This window comes from Phacochoerus africanus, chromosome 3, assembly GCF_016906955.1.
Source record: "Phacochoerus africanus isolate WHEZ1 chromosome 3, ROS_Pafr_v1, whole genome shotgun sequence".
NCBI lineage: Eukaryota > Metazoa > Chordata > Mammalia > Artiodactyla > Suidae > Phacochoerus > Phacochoerus africanus.
In genome coordinates, this window is record NC_062546.1 from 64,092,296 (window position 1) to 64,104,761 (window position 12,466).

The 12,466-nt window shown below is 39.4% G+C and overlaps 1 protein-coding gene across 1 annotated transcript in view; it reads right to left on the reverse strand.

The window, feature by feature from the left end:
* LOC125121911 (ankyrin repeat domain-containing protein 26-like) overlaps positions 1-11,113 on the reverse strand; it is a 382,269-nt gene extending 371,156 nt beyond the window's left edge. Inside the window, 2 exon segments of the mRNA XM_047770216.1 lie at positions 10,419-10,705; positions 11,105-11,113. Of these exon segments, the coding sequence (XP_047626172.1) occupies positions 10,419-10,705; positions 11,105-11,113 (296 nt within the window).
* Positions 11,114-12,466: the final 1,353 nt, after the last annotated feature.

Here is a 12,466-nt window from a genome sequence, read left to right on the forward strand (position 1 = left end):
TTTTTCTTATTTACAGGATTTTAAGCTCCATAGCTAAATGCATTTGTTTCTTTTCAACAACACTGTCTCTGATATTAAATTATGTACATTGATTTCTTAATTCTGAATTATAAACTATTAATAATTTAACTAAAAAAAAACAGAAGCAATTTACACAAGATTCTTTTCATTGCTCTTTCATTATCAAAACATCCTCACTCTTACTTTCTCTATGACAAGATCACTAAAAGTAATTCACTATCAGCAGTCTTACCTAGGTTACTATTTTGAGAAAGAGTTTTTAGGTGCCTTTTCTCCTTTATACTCCAAAATCAGGTGGTGACTGCTATGTATAAAAGAATATGGTAAATAATATTACTATTTAATATTCATGTAAAAACCAGTTACCATATATATAACATTCTTCAATGTCTGACAATATCAGAACTAATTTCAAAACTTGAGCTGTCCCATATACTTCAAATTTGTATGTTTTACAAATATTTTACTTAGCATATAATTACAAAATAAAATAAAGCACAGTGAAGTAGTCATTGAATTGAGGGTAGGAAAGTGCCATAAATTAACTAGGGAAAGCTAGTTAAAGTATCTGCAACTGAGAAATCCTAGCTTTGTAACTAACAGTTATATATTCCTGGAAAAGTTGCATCTCTCCAGCTCAAAGTCTTCTTCTATGACACTGGAGTCTCACTGCCTAAATTCACAAGGGCATTAGGAGGATTTGAGGAGATAATATACCCCCCCCCCAAATGGTCGCAGAGAGACTGAAAGAATAGAATCATTCCTTCCTGAACTTTATCACTAGAGCTATCTTGGAATCCCAAAGAAAACCCAAGGTGTGTTTTTTCATGGGTATAATATTCCAACATTGCAGGTTTCAGGGAAAAAATGTTTCTAATTATGGTGATTAGCTGTTCTCTCTTTGTGTTTTGCCATTTAGGGAATCTCAGCTATGAGATCATTTGTAAGTGAATTTATCCATAAATATATGGCCTCATTAAATTAGAGAACATTGTGGTCCCTCATTATTGTAGCTAATTGCACCAAGAGCAGAAACATAATAGAAGTCAGGACCTGGCTTGGATCACCACTGTTTCCTTCTCTATCTTCTCAAACTCTGAACTAGCAGGTCTGTATTAGAAATGATGCTTCAGCTCCATGGTCATCTCCAATTTACATGGAAGACATAACCCTACTCGTAGTCTGGGCACTGATGAGTCATGGCCAGGGCTTCCCTCTGCTAATGCCAACTAACCCCATTCAACAGAGATTTCTGTTGAATGGTGTCCTTAGGAATGAGAATGTGATAGTATGTTGAAGGTTGACACCTATGGAAAGCACCTGGAAGATTTTGAGGACAGTGGAAAACATGACTGGAGGGGCCAAGTTTAATTATGTACCCTCAGTCCAGCTGGTACACACTAGTCTGGCAAGGATGACATGGGACCTTCCACAACCTAAGAAGACTGCTCCACAGGATAGAATGAAGCCTTAAGGTTCAGGTCTGGTACTAAAGGAGAAAGGAAAGCCGGATCTTTCCCTGCAGCATCACTGGAATCTCTCTGACAGCCTAAAATGGTCCCCACTAACATCTGCTAGGAGAAAAGACAACCAAAAGCCTTCAAGAATAGCTCATTGTGAAGATCTGGGCTATGATGTGCACTCCACATAAATCTTGGGCAGCAGGGTGCAGGGTGTGCATGGTTAAAGCTAGAAGAATCAGCTGCTAGACTGGGTGCTGATGCCGTGGAATAGTGACTTAGCCACAAGCCTATGTGAGAGAAATGAAAATGGTGTTGATTTCCAGGCTAAGGGTGGGTCACCATGAAGACAAAGAACCTGGATCAGCAAGGGCATCCTGGGAGAAGAGATCCATCATGACCGAACTGCAGGACTGGTTTCTTTTTTCTTTTCCTTTAAAATGATTTTAATTAAGGTCTTTCCAGAACAACACCTAGACTCCAGAGATTCAACTGCCAAGGAGACCCTGTGAAGGCCAGTTTTTGTAGCAATGCTGTGGTAATGGAATCAATGTAAACAATGGAGTGATTGGAACATCGCTTTTTTCCCTCTTAGTGACTGTGGAGGAGGACTGTCTCTTTGATCTTAGAGAACTGCTTAGGTTCTTGGAAAAGTCAAGTGGGAGAGTAGAGAAGGAAGTCACCAAGGGAACAAAACATAGGATTTTCTGCTTAACTAAACACTTCAGACCCAAATAGCTAGTTTGAAAAATCAGAGAGGGGATACTCTTTGTGCTCCATGCATAGGGGTTACACTTGGAATGAAACAGACAATTTTAGCATCCTAAGGATCAAGGCCTTAAAAGCACTGGAATAAATAAGCCTGTGTCAGGCCACATCAAACTAGTCTGGCCTTTGGCCTGGTGTCCAGCTGATGATGTTTATCTCCAAGGCATTCCCAAGCCACCTGTATCAAACTATGAATTCTCTCCTGTCACATAACAAGGAACTGGTAAGTGATTTGTCCCCTCGGTTTAGGCATATAAATGGTACCTTAATGCAAACACACATGATGACCCTTGATAACAGCATAGTCTTCTGCATTCCATCCATAGAGATCTTGAGAAAAGATATCAATGCCTTGCTCAAGAAGAAGCCTGACTATAATTGATGATGCATAATTTATGTCAAGTACGAGGGCTGTTCTAAAATAGAGAGAGAGCTTCAAGCTTCAGAACTCTAGTTAACTGAATTAAGCAGCTATTTCAATATGTTTTATCAAGTTAATATCTTGTCCATCCATGTAGAATTGACCATTTACATGCTCGAGGGTTCACCTTTGTAAATTACATCCAAAGCTAGAATGAAGGGCCAAAAAAGAAGTCTACTGCCTCACTGTAATAACACATAAGAGAAGTGGCTACTTTAAAGTCATTGATGGACAATAAATTATGCCGAGGTCACTTATCTGAAGTGAGTGAGTATTTAAAAGAAGAATTTCCCACTTCTTCCTTACTCATACATTTTGCTTCAGAATCAGCTAGAGGTCAGGCTAAGGAAAAGCTATTTTTAGGCTTAACATAATAGTAATTGTAATAATAATAATAATAATGCCAATGAAAGCAATCATGGTTACTGTTAATGATGCTACTAAGAATGTGTTGGCCACTAAATTAAAAACAGTATGTAGAATCTTTCTTATAAACATCCAAGCCTGAAGGATATAGTACTATTCTCCATTTGCTTATCAGGAAACATGTTCCTTAACAGTAAGTACAGTTCCCAAGGTCATACAACTAACAAGTAGGAACATTAGGCCTTAAACCTGGTCTGAATCTAAAGCCCATCTCTTCCCCCTATATCACCCACATATGATTTTTTTCATTAAGGGAAATATATATTTAATCAAAGCTATCTTTCCTCCTTTTAACCTTATCAATTAAAATTAAAAAAATAAAAACACCATATTATACTAGAAATAAAAAAGTATAAAAGTGATGATTCCATAATATCTGGTAGTAGGGATTAACAGGCAGTTAGTATAACATGATATCACCACTATTCTTCAAAGAAAGCAATGTAAAGAAAATTTCATTCCAATGGCAAGTTCAGGAGTTCCCTTGTGTCTCAGCAGCTTAAGAATCAGGCACTGTTACTGCTATGGCTCTGGTTATAGCTGTGGTGAGGATTTGATGCTTGGATTGGAATGTCTGTATGCTGCAGGTGTGACCAAAAAAAATTGAAAAAGTCTAAACCAACTCCTTTATGTTTCATATGCATCTTTTAAGGAAAATATATATACAAAGAAGAGGTTAAAATAGTATTATAAATCCATTCAGAAATTTAATACTGTGTAAATTAAAAATTAGAGTCTAAACTTTACATGTTGACTAATATGAAATCCCTCATCTCTTGTAAGATCATATGACCCCCAAAAAATAAGGCTGAAAGTGACCTTAGTGGATATGATAAAGGAAAACAAATATCCTGTGATCTAGTGATTTTCATGCTAACCAGTCAGAATAATTGTTTTTTTCCCTACTGTTGACATGTTGAGGATAAGTTTTACCTATTTTTTTTGTCTTTTTGCCTTTTCTAGGGCCACTTCCCATGGCATATGGAGGTTCCCAGGCTAGGGGTCTAATCAGAGCTGTAGCCACCGTCCTACACCATAGCCACAGCAACATGATATCTGAGCCACATCTGCAACCTACACCACAGCGCATGGCAATGCAAGATCCTTAACCCACTGAGCGAGGCCAGGGATTGAAACTGCAACCTCATGGTTCCTAGGCGGATTTGTTAACCACTGTGCCATGATGCGAACTCCTAAGTTTTACCTATTAATTTCATCTTCTCTTACCACTCTAGACCAGCACCACACTTTTTTCCTTCAGAATGAAGTAGTATACCTTTTCATCTTATCAACTGCATATATGTTTGCTTGTTTCCCTACTAAAAATTCCACCATTTGCTGTTTGTTTTCACTGACAGGAAGTAAACGTGGTGTAAGGTCATCCTGTAAAACAGCAAAAACAATTTATAGTGTACAAGAGGACACATTTCTAAATGGAATTTAAAACATATAAAAGCATCTCTGAACTTAAACGGATACTACAGAAAGTCCATAAAAGGGACCCCCTTCCTTCTCAGTGCTCCTTCTCTTTAAAATGTTCCTCCTCTACCTCCTTAGAATATTAACTGAAAAGTCTCAGTCTCCAAAACGCACTTCCAATAGTTACTGTTTCTGAGTGTTTTGTTTCTCTCACAGTATTTTCCAGGTAGACCATAAGTGTAGTTATTGTCTTGCTCTACCATGACTCTAAACAATATTCCAAGATAATAATGTAACATAGCCCTTAAATCAATTGCATATTAAGGAACAATGCTGAGAATGATCTAATGCTGTCCACAGTATGCCTAACCTAGACAATGACTGCCATGATTAACCTCCTAAGGTTGCTAGATATTCCAATTGGAATTAATTCTTTACATGTATAGGTAAAGAAAGAGAGTTCTTAAAAGCAGCTGATGGAGCTCCTGCTGTGGCCCAGAGGTTTAAGGATCTGGTGCTTTCTCTGAACCTGGGAGGGTTCCATCCCCGGCCTAGCACAGAATGTTAGGGATCCTGCATTGCTGCAGCTATGACTTGGTTACAGCTGCAGCTCATATTCCATCCCTGGCCCAGGAACTTCCATATTCCCCCAAACAAACAAGCAAGTGAGCAAGCAAACAAAAAAAACTAACAACAATGTATAAGTTCTAATGTCCCATTCTTGAGAGATTATTGTAAACTATGAACTAGACTATAAATTAATATAGACAGGCATTACAATCTTCAACTTTATATCAGAAGAAACTGTCTAAGATGATGACCTGAGTATGTGAAGACCTAAGGGGAGGACAGCACACAGGGAACCCAGGCCCCACCTGGAAGGGCTGGCCTCTGAATGCAGACCAAACCATCCTAAGGGCTCAAGGGGGACCAGACTGATTCCTTAAGAGCAGCCTTAAATGCAGATTTCTGCATCCATCTCCTAAATATTGACCCAGTGAATGGGTGGTAGCTGAGCCTTCCCTCCTAAGGGGAAGTTTTTCCTTCTGGGGTCAAGGGTCAAGGGTGGCTGAGAGACTAAGCTCTGCCCTTTCTGTGGGCACCACCTTTCTCTAGCCTCTGATGTGGTTTCCCAGGAAACAGGGCCTGATGCATAGTACTCAATATACATAGCATTATAAGTAAAATACGTGTATGTCAAACCCCACAACCACTTGTATTTAAGAAAATGAAGTTAGTTGAGCCATACCTTGTCTCTTGCTTCAATGTTAGCATTGTATGAAAGCAGCTATGCTGTGATGGAGATATTTTGACCAAAGACAGCATAGTGGAGAGCCACACAGCCACTGGCATCCACGAGGTTTGGGTCGGCACCATGTTCCAGCAGAATACTGGTACATTCTTCTTGCTGGCACTGGGCAGCCTGTCAGTAATTATGCTAAGAAACAGGTGGTAAGTTCTGAGAATTCAAAGGAAACATTCCACAAATTTCACCAAAGCCTTAGATTGAAATGAGATAACACATTTTCACTCTAAGTCATGAATCAAATGCATTTCCTGGTAACATGGTTGGCTACTACATACCTTTATCAGCGCTGTCCTGTTCTCATTGTCACAGAGGTTAAGCTGGCATTTCCACTCTACTAGTAGAGTCACCACTGCTGGATGGCCACTGGCACAGGCCAGACGCAGAGCAGTCCTATCAAAATGAGTGGGCTTTTTAGGACATTGCACTTCGCTATTTCAAAACATACAATGATGTAAACATTCAGTAACATGCAGTACATATCCATTTAAGAGAAATACTTACTTTGCTTCTGAAAAAAGAGCAATACTTCTTAGCTCTTGTCACTCAGCAAGCACATTAATGAAAGTACAGCATCTCCAAAGAGAAAGAACATGACCTAGAGATTCAGCTCCACTTGGGTTTGAATTCTACTTGAACACTTTCACTTCTCAGCTGTCACTTAGCCTTTTTGTGCCTCCATTTCCCCATCAACAGAATCTGAGTAAAGCATCTCTGACTTTGGAATACAATTGATAATTCACAATGTCTTAGAACTATGATTGGCAGCACTATTTATCATTTCTCAGTTTATCTATTGTGTTAATTATAGCGATTTATTTTCTCTGAAGTTTCTGCCTGTTCTTTTTGTTTGTTTTGTTGTTGTTGTTTTGCCTTTTTTGTCTTTTTTAGGGCCACACTTGTGGCATATTGAGGTTCCCAGGCTAGGGGTCGAATGGGAGCTGCGGCTGCCTGCTTAAACCACAGCCATAGCAACATGGGATCCTCAACTTATTGAGTGAGGCCTGGGATCGAACCCACAACCTCATGGTTCCTAGTTTGGTTCATTAACCACTGCGCCATGACAGGAACTCTAGTTTCTGTTTTAAATTGAAGTAGAGTTAATATAAATAGATGTTATATGTGTATACTGATACAATATGCAGATTCACAGATTATTAAGTCTATAATCCATTTATACTTATTATAAAATATTGGCAATATTCCTGTTGTACAACATATCCTTTTAACTTATTTAATTTTAAACCTAATAGTTTTTACCCATTAGTCCTCTTTCCCTATATTGGCCCCTCCCCTTCCCTTGCCCCCTGGTACCCACCAGCTTGTTCTCTAGATATCTGAATTGGCAGCATTTCCTAATTTCTTTGTTTTTTTTTTCATTTTTGGTTTTTGGCTGCACCTGCAGCAGGTGGAATTTCCATGGCCAGTGGTCAAACTCCTGCCACAGCTGTGAGCAAAGCCACTGCAGTGACTATGCCAGATCCTTAACCTGTTCTGTCATAAGAGAACTAAAATTTCTTATTGGTACATAAAAGAGTAGGGCATCATACAGTCCATGGTGTCTTATGGATTAAGTGAAATAATGGTCTATACAACAGTTCTACTGCAGTTCAAGTCCCACAGCTGGCACTGAAATAAATTTTACTTCCTAAAATCATTATAGGCAATATTGTACATCAAATATGCTTCAATTTAAAAACTAATAAAACAGGAAGTTCCCATTGGGGCTTAGCAGAAATGAATCTGACTAGCATCCATGAGGACCCAGTTTTGATTCCTGCCTTGATTAAGTATCCAGCATTGCTGTGAGCTGTGGTGGAAATTCCCAGGCAGGAAATGAACTGGATCCTTAACCTGTGGCACTTCAAGGGAACTCCTTCCTCTACTTCTGAAGAGACTAATACTGGTCAGAAGACAGCAATCCTCTGAAACCTTCAGAAAAAACAAACAAACAAATGGCAAGGGAGAAATTAATTCTAGATATGCAAGATTCATATTATTGCTCTTTTCCAGGATTATTTCATTAATCACAAGAAGTTACTAGAATTTTTTTATAGGTTGTTTGAAGAAATTGCATAATTTTTAAAAAGGAAAGGAAAATTTCATGTGTAATACAACTGCTCAGAAGTAAATTTAGTTCCATTTTGGTACATATTTTTGATTACGATAAGACCACAGTCTTCTTGCGTTTATGTGTAATCCAATTAATTTTTTCTCAATGATTTACCAAAGTACATCTTTTCCAGGTCAACATACAAGTTGTATCTATGCCACCTTCCATGGTCACACGTTATTCACACCAGATGCACTGCATTTTACTTACAAAGTCCTTTTTGTGAGTTCTTCCTGATACATTGCTATTTTAAGCAGTGTTGAGAAAAGCACACTGCATGTTATTTATCTGTAATTGATCTCTATTTATCTCTAAGGATTTATTTCTAATGTGTATAAATAGAATTGATGTGTAAGGGGGATATAAATTTCTATAATGGGATACTTATCACCAAAGTGCTTATTTAAAAAGTCAAAAGTGGAATTCTCTTGTGGAGCAACAGGTCAAGGATCTGGTGTTGCACAGATCCTGCAGTGGCTTGAGTGGCTGCTGTAGCACAGTTTTGATTCCTGGCCTGGAAAATTCCTCATGCTGCTGGCACACTCCAAAAGAAAAAAAAAAAAGAAAAGAAAAGTTAAAAAGCAACTTAAACTTTAAGCACTGGTAAGTACAACTACCACAGTTCTTTATCTTCACATACTTTGTGATGGGAAAACAGTATTTCATTCCTCTTTTAAATTCCTTTTCTTACCATCAACATTATATATTTTTTACCTATATCCAAGGGTCACTTATAGATATACAAAAAGCCACTTTGCCCAATTGCAAATTAGAGGTTTTTCCCCTTTTTGACTTCAATGACTTCTCTATAAATGATTTTATGTATATGTGTGTGTATATATATATATATGTATATGTATACATATCTGTCTGATACAACTCTGTTGTAAATTTTGTAAAGGTCATTGTATTTTCTTTTGTTAATCTTATTTTCTGAGGGGGTTTTACATTTTTTATGTTATTAAATCAACCTCTAAAATTCTTGAATTTGGGGTCATTCTTAGGAAGGTCTTTGTCAGCATAAAAAAAGGTGTGAATAGTCATTTGTGACTTCTTCTGATACTGTCCTCACTTTCCATATTTAAATATTTTTATTTCTCTGCTCCTTCACAATGTGGAAGTTCTAGGACCAGGGAGTGAACCCATGCCACAACACTGATCTGATCCACAGCAGTGACAATGCCAGATCCTTAGCCCTCTGGGCCACCAGGGAACTCCTCTATTTTAGGGGATTCTTCCCTTAGTGTCCTTAGGCCATGCCTGCAGCATGCAGCTGGCACTTGGATTCAATCCCTGGCCCCTAGAAAATCCACATGCCATGGATGAAACCAAAATAAAATAAATAAATACATCCATACAAATAAAATTATGGATATAAAATTTTGTACATTAAATCTAAAATACTGTTGGAGTTTCTGTCATGTCTCAGGGGTTAATGAACCCAACTAGTATCTGTGAGGATGCAGGTTTGATCCCTGGCCTCACTCAGTGAGTTAAGAATCCAGCATTGCCCTACATTTTGGTGTAAGTCACAGATAGGGCTTGGATCCACCATTGCTGTGGCTGTGGTGTAGGCCAGCTGCTATAGCTCTTATTCGACCCCTACCCTCGAACCTTCATATACTGCAGGTGAAGCTCTTTAAAAAAAAGAGACAAGAATAAATGCACCTGCATGTTCATTGCAGCACTATTAACAATAGCCAGGACATGGAAACAACCCAAATGTCCATCGACAGATGATTGGATTCAGAAGAGGTGGTATATTTACACAATGGAATACTACTCAGCCATAAAAAAGAATGACATAATGCCATTTGCAGCAGCATGGATGGAACTAGAGACTCTCATACTGAGTGAAATGAGCCAGAAACACAAAGACAAATACCATATGACATCACTTATAACTGGAATCTAATATCCAGCACAAATGAACATCTCCTCAGAAAAGAAAACCATGGGCTTGGAGAAGAGACTTGTGTCTGCCTGATGGGAGGGGGTGGGAGTGGGAGGGATCGGGAGCCTGGGCTTATCAGACACAACTTAGAATAGATTTACAAGGAGATCCTGCTGAATAGCATTGAGAGCTTTGTCTAGATACTCATGTTGCAACAGAAAAAAGGGTGGGGAAAAAATGTAATTGTAATGTATACATGTAAGGATAACTTGATCCCCTTGCTGTACAGTGGGAAAATAAAAAAAAATTTAAAAAATGAAAATGAAATACCATTTATGTTGAACTCTGTTTCTATAATTGTAGGTATTCAGTAAAATCACTTTAACACCATCAGTGAAGTGATATTTAAGGGAATTATGGGCAGTTTTGAAACTAGCTAAAGCTTTTGCTTTTGTGCCTATAAACCTACTGGGCACTAGATGCCATGTAGGTGTCCATAGAGCCTCTGAAGAAAAACTGGCAGGAGGGCTCCTCCCAGGCCACCTGGTTACCTGGCCCTACCATTGCCCCACTCCTGGCCACCTGGTTACCTGTTCCTCTTGTCTTCATAATTGGGGCCATATTTCCTGAGCAGCAGGATCTGCTGCATTCTGGCCACATTGCCCTCACAGGCTGCCCTTTGAATCTTCCCAAGATCCTTGTCTCGGACATGGTACCTGGGTTACTGGTTGACTCTATTACTGTCCTCCCAGCAGGGACTGGTGGAGGAGCCCCAGGACAACACAGGCTTCTTACTGCTGAAGCCAAAAAGCTTCTTAATCTTCCAGTCAATGGGCTTCAGACACACCACACCTCCCTCTTGGCTTTTCACTGTGTCCTGAGCCCAACACAAGCAAGCGCTCTAGATTAGCACCACGGTCTCCCTCAGAGTCAAGTGGCAAAGTAGGAAGTTTAGAATATTTCAGCTCAGTGGAGTGGTATCCAAGCAACATCTCTCAACACAGGAACATTAGGCCTGGAGGGGGAGGGGTGGCTGGAGGCAGGGCACAAGATGCTAGGAAGATGCTTGCACTGGATGGGTCAACTCTAGCAACGTGTTTTTTTTAAGCATGGGACCCACAAGAAAAGTAGCACCAGGCAGGGAGGTACCTCACTGACCCACTTTCTCCACGTTCCAGGCTAAAGCCTATTCCAGATGTGGCATCCTTAAAAACAGCGTGTCAATTGCTTTGATTGCTCTGTAGGTTTCTGTATTTTCTTAGTAGTTTATTTGCACATTCGTCATAGATTGTACCTTCACGGAAGTTACTTAGGAAATTTAGTGATCTGGGAACTTTTCTAGCCTCTCTCTCTGCTTTTTTTAATTTTTTTTAATAATAGTCTAGCAGTTCACATTGTGGCTCAGTGGAAATGAATCAGACTAATAACTATGAGGTTGTGGGTTCAATCCCTGCAAACTCTGGCCTCACTGAGTAGGTTAAAGATCTGGGATTGCTGTGAGCTCTGGTATATGTTGTAGACATGGCTTGGATCCTGTGTTGCTTTGGCTGTGGCATAGGCCAGCAGCTGTAGCTCTGATTAGACCCCTTCTTGGGAACCTCCACATGCCACAAGTGTGGCCCTAAACAGGAAAAAAAAAATTTAGGAAACCCTTAATAAAGCCAAAGCCAGATTGCTCATTTTTCCTACAGCTACATGATTGCACAATTTATGTAATTCTTACTTCCAGATTCTGAACACCCTACACCTGAGAAATAAATTCACACATAAATTTCAAACAGCGTTTCACAAGTCAGTGTGTGAATTTGAGACCCAAACTCCACCATTCTATTTTCCTGGCTAAATTCAGGAGTTGTTTTATCTCCATACTGCTTTAGTTATTACTGATGGAGTAAGAAGAGGAAACACACAGGGTATTACTTAGAAATAGGGATAATAATTTATACATATACATTTAGCATATACATACATAATAGCATTCCTATAATATGCATATCATATATATAATACATATCATAGATAACATATATTTATAATAATTTACAAGTAAATCTGCCATAACATAGAAGGTCCCTTTTTCTGCAAGCATCTTATTAATGAGGGTTTGTACAAGTTGAAAGCCTTGGAAGCCAGCTGGATTCTTACATGGACTGAAAGAGACAGAGCTCTTAGGGAACCCTGGAAGGAAAAGTAAGAAGAAAAGGAGAGAAAAATCCCAAGGCTGGGCCTCACCTCCCATAACCCTCAAAGCTTCTTCCTGCATTTTTTTTTCTTTTTGTCTAACAACTGCACTTGTGGCATAGGGCAGTTCCCTGGCCAGAGGTCAAATGTGAGCTTGAGATGCCAGCCCAGTGATGGCAACACCAGATCCTTCACCTATTGAGGGAGGCCAAGGATCAAACCAGCATCCTTGATGTCTCACAGTTCCAGAGGCTGGAAGTCTAAGATCAAGATCCCAGCAGGACTGGTTTCTGCTGTGGTCGCTCTTCCAGACTTACAGAAGGCTGTGTTCTCCCTGTGTCCTCACATGGCCTTTCTTCTGTGTAGAGGCAGAGAGAGAGCAAAATCCCTTGTGTCTAGTCCTCCTCTGAAAGGACAAGGAGAGCCCCACCCTGTGACTCACTTAAACTTAATGACT